The 8,821-nt window shown below is 43.9% G+C and overlaps 1 protein-coding gene across 2 annotated transcripts in view; it reads left to right on the top strand.

Annotated features, from left to right (window-relative positions):
* The window catches only part of syde2 (synapse defective 1, Rho GTPase, homolog 2 (C. elegans)), an 82,835-nt gene extending 75,040 nt beyond the window's left edge, over positions 1-7,795 (top strand). For both annotated transcript variants that reach the window (XM_024004319.2, XM_024004318.2), the window contains exons 7-8: positions 3,394-4,330; positions 4,595-7,795. In XM_024004319.2, coding sequence (XP_023860087.1) covers positions 3,394-4,133 — 740 coding nt within the window. In that variant the 3' untranslated portion in view covers positions 4,134-4,330; positions 4,595-7,795. The remainder of the gene's footprint in view (positions 1-3,393; positions 4,331-4,594) is intronic.
* Positions 7,796-8,821: the final 1,026 nt, after the last annotated feature.

The following is an 8,821-nucleotide window of genomic DNA, read 5'->3' as shown; positions in this document are numbered from 1 at the left end:
CGATTTGTTTTTTTTGTTTTTTACACTTTATTTAATTTTTAATTTAACTAGCCAAGTCATTAAGAACACATCTTATTTCAATGAGGTCTACCTAGAACGTTCTGCCCTCTGTCAGGCAAGAAGACAGATTTTTAAACCTTGTCAGCTCGGGGGATCCAATCTTGCAACCGTTACAGCTTAACTATGTCCATATGCTCTAACACTGACTTACATTGCACTCCACGAGGAGCCTACCTGTTGTCTCGCGATGCAGTAAGCTAAAGTACAATTCTAGCTCAGCATTAAACTTATCTTATAAAAAACAAATCAATCTAATGAACTGTCATGCTCTCAATGCACTGTACTTAACCATAACAAACATACCATGCCTTTCTTAAAATCAATACACAAATATATGATTTTTAAACCTGCATTATTTAGCTAAAAGAAATCCATTGTTAGCAGCAAACTTAAACCAGGTGTCACCATTTCTCTTGCGCTTCATTCAGCCACCAGAGTCAGGCTATATGCACAACAATTTGGGCCCGCCCTGGCTATTTTGCGAACTAATTGCCAGAATTTTACGCTAATATGACATAACATTAGAGTGTGCAATGACCCTAACAGGAATATTTAGAAGACTAATGGAATGCCACCGTTAGCATTACAAATACGAAGAACGGAATAAACGTTTTGTTTTCAGAGGGATAGTTCCGGAATTAGTTCAAAAGGATATGGTTTGAGAAATATAGTCCGACGCGTTATAAATTCCCTGTGTATAACTTGCGGCTGAAACTTTGAACAATGTTCCGTGGTCGTTGTATTATTACACGCTGTATTCAGTGTCTTCCATGAGAATGTTCTTGATCTACTTCAAGAGTAAGGTCTCTGTGCTTTTCGTGCAGGCTTAAAACCGAGGCCTTGACGTATTGTGAATTACCCGTGGAAAAGAAACTCTATCACTAGTGATAAGAGGCTTGGCTGCGGAACGTTTTGTCAACATATTTTTCATATAATCCACTGCTACAAAAAAAAATTATCTTTCACTTATATTAGCCAATTATTGATTCAGAGTTACCTTGTTCTTATGGAATATTCACATTATAAAATTGGCAAGGTCGGTGTGAAGGCCTACACGAAAACACAGACCTTATTTTAAGTGATCACAAAGTCGGCGTGATATAACATGAAGAATACCCTTTTATCAGATTTTGCTGTCATGGAATTATGACTCGTACATACTTTGGTCTGGTCAATTCTACCATCAGCCCATTATTAAAAATAGGATTTCCTGCATATAGCAAATGACAGTTTTTTTTCAAACATTCTCACAGGTAACTTAAACTCTATTTTTTTCTCTATTTTTATCAAACAGTTGAGAGTATTTGTCTACCTAAGCGACTCTATCAGCTATCATTTCGTTCAACTGTCAACCGAATTAAGTGGCTGTTGTGTGTGTGTGTGTGTTGTGTATTATATGATTATATTTAAGTTAAAATAAAAATGTTCATTGTTCTTTCAGTATTTGTTGCAATGTCATTATTTACAAAAATGTGTATGGTGCGTATGAATATATATATATATTTAAACCATTATATTATTAATTTTATATTAACATCGCCGCCCGATAATCGGTAATCGTTCTTTTGTTCCCTCCAATAACGTACGCGGATGATCGCGCGTTTGAAAAATTTAATCGTGCGCGACCTTCTAGTAGGACACAGCAGAGGAAGAGCAGAGCAGAACTGGCTGTGGTGGTTGACCGTGTTGGAGTCTCAGTTTCCTGTTCTTCTCCTTAGCTCAGACATGCTCACATATCATGTATTCCCTCCCTACCCCTTCTGTCACCCCCACAGAAGCACATGTGAATAGGAGCATTTACATTAAGTCATTTAGCGACGCTCTTATCCAACGACTTACAAATGTGGGGTGCTATCTCCCCTTATGACATCCAGTGAACCAGACCACTTCATTACAATAGCGCCAATCTAAATCTATTTAAGGGTGGTGGCGTAGGTGGGGTGAAGCAGATTACTTATTCTATCCCTAGGTATTCCTTAAAGATAGGGTTTCAGGTGCTAATTCGGAAGTACTGATTGACATCCGCTGTGAATGCTTGGCCCATCCTGCTCGTGAGGGATCTGTCCACCATTGGGGGCCAGAGCAGCGGAACAGTTTTGACTGGGCTGAGCGGGAACGTGTACTTCCTCAGTTGTCTGGAGGACAGGAGCTGCGATGGCAGGCGAGGTGGATGAACTGCATGCCCTTGTTGGTGTAGGGCCTGGATCTATACCTGGAGGGTACTGAGGTTGCCGTTCCCCTCACAGCTCCGTAGGCAAAGCACCATTGGTCTTGTAGCGGATGCGAGCTTCAACTGGGACAGCAGTGGATGAGCACGGAGGCAGCGGTGTCGTCTGGAAAGGTGACGTGAGAGAACTTGGGAAGGTGAACACCAGATCTGTGGCTGCCGGCGTTCTGGATGAGTTGTTAGGGTTAAATGCGCACAGGCAGCGGAGCCCGCCAACAGCGAGTTGCAGTAACTCCAGACGGGATTGACATGCCTGGATTACAGACCGCCCCGCTTCCTGTCGTGACAGGTTTCGTACTCTGGGATGTTTAATCATAACCTACAGGAACGGGCCACCGCCTTGATGTTAGTTGAGAACGACAGTTTGTCAGGATCACGCCAATCGTTTCTTAGCGCCTCCTGGGTAATGACACAATATTGTCAACCGTGATGGCGAAGATCATGGAACGGGCGTCCTCCCCGGGGCAGAAGCAGCCCGGCTCGCCGAGTCAGCTTGACGGTGCGTCGATCCGTCCACAATCTATGTCTGCCAGACATGCAAGATGCGATTTCGCCACCTGGTCATCAGAAGGTGGAAAGGAGAAGATTAGTTGTGTGTCGTCTGCCATTACAATGAATATGACGAGACCATGTTGAGTTATGACAGAGCCCAACGTGACTTGGTGATTATCCGGCGAGAATAGGAGAGCGCCTAGAACAGAGCCTTGGGGGACACCAGTGTGTTGAGAGCACTGTGGTTTAGTGTTAGGTTAGTTCACAGACATTTGAAGACTAGGTAAAATGTACAGCTGTAGAAGTGAAGTAGTAGAGTGTGTTGGAGTGGCTTTGGCATATTTCTATGCAGCATGGCATGGGTTAATGTCTGAAATACCACCTTTAGACCGTGGCTGTACTCCAGGAGGACCTTGTGTATACAGTGTGCTTGAATGAAAATTATAATATTTTTTAGTTGAATAATTGGTTTGCACCAACAATGCTTGAAGAGCTTGTGCCATACACCAGGAGTTAACAGAGCTAGGACTATGGCACTGACTGAATAACTTCCTGCTTACTCTTTAACTAACTCTTTCTTTCTCTCTCCTATGTCTTTCCATCTCTCCTTATAGTGGTGGACCCACATGGCAAGACCTCATCCCCCATCCTGGAGCACCCCGGCCCAGCCGACCAGCCTGCCGCTCCACCCCTGCGTCGGCGGAAGGAGCGTCCCCAGGTGCTGAACTTGAGTGATGCAGAGATGGCTGGGGTGCTGCGACCTAGGCCGGGCCGACTGGACAGCCCTAGCAACCGTTACGCTGGTGACTGGAGTCGCTGTGGAGAGCGCTACCTCCCCCCTCCTCTGCCCCAGGAGGAAAATGACTATGATGATGTTCCTTCTGAGGATATGGAGGTCACTGAGGAGGGACAGGAAGGACAGGAGACGGAGAAGGAGGGGYGAGAGGAGCTGAGACAGGAAGGATTACTGGACAGTGGACAGGAGGAAGGACAGGCAGAGCCACCTACAGCAAAACAGGAACCCCCACTACTCCAGGAGGTGATGGAGGGACCTGTAGAGAAGGAGGAAGAGGAGAGAGAAGCAGAGGAGGAGAGAGTGGAGGAGAGCGATGTCTCCGGTGGCGGTCAGCCGTCAGACGATAGGGTGTGTGATGATGATGATGATGATGATGAGCGCATCCTGCCCCTCCACAACCCCAAAGAGCACACATACCAGGCTTACATGAAGATCCAGGACATCAGCCCCGTTCTCAGCAACAGGGTCAACCTGCGAGACCTGCAGGAGAGCATCGACACACTCATAGGCAACCTGGAGAGAGAGCTCAACAAGAACAATCTCAAAGTTAGCTACTGACGCAACACACATTCAGCCCCACAGACTACTGACTCAAACACACAGCCCAACAGGCTACTGACTCAAACACACAGCCCAACAGGCTACTGACTCAAACACACAGCCCAACATGCTACTGACTCAAACACACAGCCCAACAGGCTACTGACTCAACACACAGCCCAACAGGCTACTGACTCATAACAACATCCCAACAGGTATGCTGACTCAAGACAACAGCCAAGGCTATCTGAACTTCATAAACAGCCCAAAGGCTACTGACTCAACAGCACACGCCAACAGGCTACTGACTCAAACATCACAGCCAAGGCTATGGCTCAACAACGACCAGCCCCAACAGGCTGTACTGTGACTCAAAACACAGCGCAACAGGCTACCTGACTGCACACACACACACCCAACGTGCTACGTACTTCAAACACACAGCCCGAACAGGCCTGACTCAACACACAGCCCAACAGGCTACTGACTCAAACACACAGCCCAACAGGCTACTGACTCAAACACACAGCCCATTAGGCTACTGACTCAACACACAGCCCAACAGGCTACTGACTCAAACACTCAGCCGTTACAGGCTACTGACTCAACACACACAACCCAACAGACTACTGACTCAAACACACACAGCCCAACAGGCTACTGACTCAACACACACAGCCCAACAGGCTACTGACTCAAACACACAGCCCCCAATGATGGAAAAGGCTTAATTCTGAGGGCTTAAGCTAATTCTAAGGGCTTCGAGACTGGAGAGTTGTTGGGGTTCAGGAATTGGGCTCCAGGGTTGCCGTGGTGACTCTTAATAAAGACGACTCAGTGGCACGTGCACCCGTGTCGTGTCGTGTGCCCCTGCAGAACTCTGGTGTTTAGAACTCTGGTGCGTGATTGGCTGGACACTTCATTTAGCACCTACCCACAAGACATTATTTGATGTTTCATTAATGTTTTGCTTTTGATGACTTGTTTTTACATGTCGCTCATGTTCTGTTGTTCTTATCCGGTTGTTGTTGTTGCTTCTCTTCTTATTAGAAGAACCCATTGACCCCCAGGGGTGTAAACGGTGCCTTAATTGTGTGAAGGTGGGACTTTAAGGCAGGGGAGAGCTTTTCTATTGAGGTACGAAACATTATGACGTACAGCAATGCACTTATGAGGCAGGCTTTAGTGTATAGTACAAGTCATTTAGGTATATGGTACATGCAGTATAGCTGGCTATGGACTGGGAGGAGAACCAGGGAGGGGGCTAGCCCTCTGAACCCTCCTCCTCCTCGGGTACGAGTACAAACMTATCATACAGTCACATACATACCTGCTCCAATACCATGAAGAAACACATAAACAAGGAGATAATGGGTGATACGTGTTTCTCTCTACCTGCTAGAACAGAGCAGCTAATCTGTAGCAACAAACAGAGATAGAAAAAAATAACTAATGTGATGTCATGTATTTGAAAAATGAATAAGTGAATATGACATGGGTGAAAACCATTCATATCTGGTTTTCTTTTAGCCTTTCCCAACCTCCCACATGATCTAGACCAGGGTTTGGTCTTAATGTGCCCCCAGGGGTTCCCCAGAAGCCCTGATCAAGACCACGCGTATCAAACTCATTCCACGGAGGGCCCAGTGTCTGCGGGTTTTCGCTCCTCCCTTGTGCTTAATTGATTAATTAAGGTAATTAATTAGTAAGGAACTCCCTACACCTGGTTGTCTAGGGCTTAATTAAAATGGAAAAACCAAAAACCTGCAGACACTAGGCCCTCCATGGAATGAGTTTCAGACCCATGATCTAGACAGACAGTGATCACCTGCGGGTTTAAAGAGGAAAAAGTCAAATATGGGAAACTTACGTATGGTACATACTGACTGCAGAACAGCAGTTCACGTGTTTCATAGAAACAGTTACTGTGTGGAGAGGGCTCTGGCTAGTATGACATGTGAGTCCACTACCTAAATAGATAAAAGAACGTTTTCAGAAATCCAGGGATTCAGAATGATCAGTATTTAACATATTTATGTATATATAAATGTATTTGGAGTATATATATTATTTTTTACAGCTTATATATATATTTCCATACAGGCATATTTAAATGCTCTCCATAACCTTGTAGTGTTGACCCATGATAGACTATATAGACGGGTTGGTTGTTTAGCAACAAAACCAACACATGTGCAACTATGGGGTAAAACAGACGGGTTTGGCTTAGACTGTTGATCACATGTCAACTATATTTTGTTTCTAATGTTCATTGAAAACAAATACATTTCCACAATGAGCACTTGTCTCTCAAATACATTGTTATAGTTGGTTAGATAGCTAGAGAATATTCGCCATATTAGCATAGACGTGACATCAGTCAAAATAAGACATGGTATCAAGAACAAGGTAAAACCAGCTGAAACGAGCCACATACAATTCCCCACATGGCAGATTCTTGTCATTGTTGCTAGCTATCTGGCCATCCAGGACCACAACAACACACGGCCTTCTGCCCCATTCAAATGTGTGCATGGTTTTTGTGACGTTGTCACCTAACCCGTCTATGTTGCTTTGTTTCCTCCCACTTAAGCTACCTGTACACATCTTAAACGTGCTGGACTAATGGTACAACTTAAGCTGTAATATATATGACATAGAAATACGTTCTTGCAGAAAGAGAGATATTGTTATATTTTTTTGTACATATTTGGCATCTGTTTTTGTCGCCGGTTGGTCTAATATGTGTTCATAGTTGTGTTTAAAAGGTACTGATGAACATTGTTGCATGGTCAAAAGCTTTATTACTGACTTAAACAAGTATATTTCCCACCTGAGGTTATCGTATCATATTTATGTGTACATGGAGATTATTTTCTATTTGTTCCTATCCCACTTTTTTGTCATCCCTTTGACAGCTGCTCACACAGACTAACAACCAGGTTCAAAAGAACATTTAATTGAAAGACTAAAAGAAAGGAAAATCATTCAGCTAGCTAGTCCCTAAGGCGATTGCACTGCAGTGCAGTAGTTTCCTATGGTGATGGGAAACTATCCAGTGAAGCTTTCATTATATAAGGATGTTTTTCTGGTTCTAGCCTGGCCCTGGTTCCTATCCTCCGGGTCTGGCCTGGCCCTGTTTCCTCTCCTCCGGGTCTGGCCTGTCCCTGTTTCCTCTCCTCCGGGTCTGGCCTGGCCCTGTTTCCTCTCCTCCTGGCCTGGCCCTGTTTTCTCTCCTCCGGGCCTGGCCTGGCCCTGTTTCCTCTCCTCCTGGCCTGGCCTGGCCCTGTTTCCTCTCCTCCTGGCCTGGCCCTGTTTCCCTCTCCTCCGGGCCTGGCCTAGCACTGTATCTATCAATGCATTCCTCCCTCTTCACTCTTTCTCTAACCCCCTCCCTCCTTCCCTCTTAATCAGTGTGTCACATGTCCACATTGTGTCTGAGCACGTGCACATCGTTGGTTGTGTGTACATCGTTGGTTGTGTGTACATCGTTGGTTGTGTGTACAGTAAGTGTCATACGGTCAACGTGTTTTTGTAATAGTTGTTTTGTTTCATCTCTGTCCTGTTTGTATGTCTGTCTTGGAAACAGAAAACTATGATGAAAGCATCACTAAATAGAATAATACTTTGTACTGATCTTGAAAAATGTATGGTCATATTAAAGTATATATTTCACATGGCCTTGCGTCTTTCTGGTTATTACATTTTGTCAAGTTGAATCAACCATGTTCTGCTGCCAAATCATTGGCCTGTAGATGAGAGTAAAGTGAAACACTCAAAGCATCCCATTTTGAGATGTAATGTCTGTTATATGTCTTTTTGCTATTCACTTTAGACCAGTATTAAAATGTCGTAACATTAACAGTCATTGACAGTCAGTTATTTATTGGGTCTTGGTTTCTACCGATGTTGCTTTCAGAATCTGCTACTGTGCTGTGACTTCCTGCCTTTAAATTAGAAGTGATTTCAAATAAGGGTTTTTAAGGTATTAGGTTTCAAATAAGGGTTTTTAAGGTATTGGGGTTCAAATAAGGGTTTTTAAGGTATTAGGGTTCAAATAAGGGGTTTTAAGGTATTAGGGTTCAAATAAGGGTTTTTAAGGTATTAGGGTTCAAATATGGATTTCCAAGGTATTAGGGATCAAATATGGATTTCCAAGGTGTTAGGGTTAATCTATCTTTGCTATGGAAAGGTTGGAGCAAAGCAACAAAAGACAGGAAAGATGGGAAGTGTTCCTGGCTCTGCAGAGTTTTGGGAATATTTTTAGGATGTGGGAATCTCCCAGTGCTTGGCACAGCTTCGGGGACATTCCAAAATGACAGCCCTCATCATTTTAACTCTGTGGAGTAGCCTACTACCTTTCTTTTCTTTCTTTTTACTCTCGGTAATACCAATTACCCCACTGAAGACATTCTTTAAAAAAGTATACTCTTCCATAACAGACTTTATATGGGCAAATAAAACTCATGGAATAAAAAGGAAAGTTTTACGTCTTCCTAAGTCTGAGGGTGGTTTTAACCTTCCAGACTTGGAATTGTATCAACTCGCCACCCAAGGCTTTTACTAGCGACATATAGTTAAATGCACTAAAGAGGAACAATGGGTACATATTGAAGATGCACATGCTCATCCTCAGAATCTTTTTACATGTTTGTTTTCAAAAGATTAAGCTAAGAACATTAACATCTTCATAGTTAAGAACCTCA

Source organism: Salvelinus sp. IW2-2015, linkage group LG16 (assembly GCF_002910315.2).
Source record: "Salvelinus sp. IW2-2015 linkage group LG16, ASM291031v2, whole genome shotgun sequence".
NCBI classification, from domain to species: Eukaryota; Metazoa; Chordata; class Actinopteri; order Salmoniformes; family Salmonidae; genus Salvelinus; species Salvelinus sp. IW2-2015.
The sequence above is the reverse complement of the archived record's forward strand: the minus strand, read 5'-3'. Positions and strand labels throughout refer to the sequence as shown.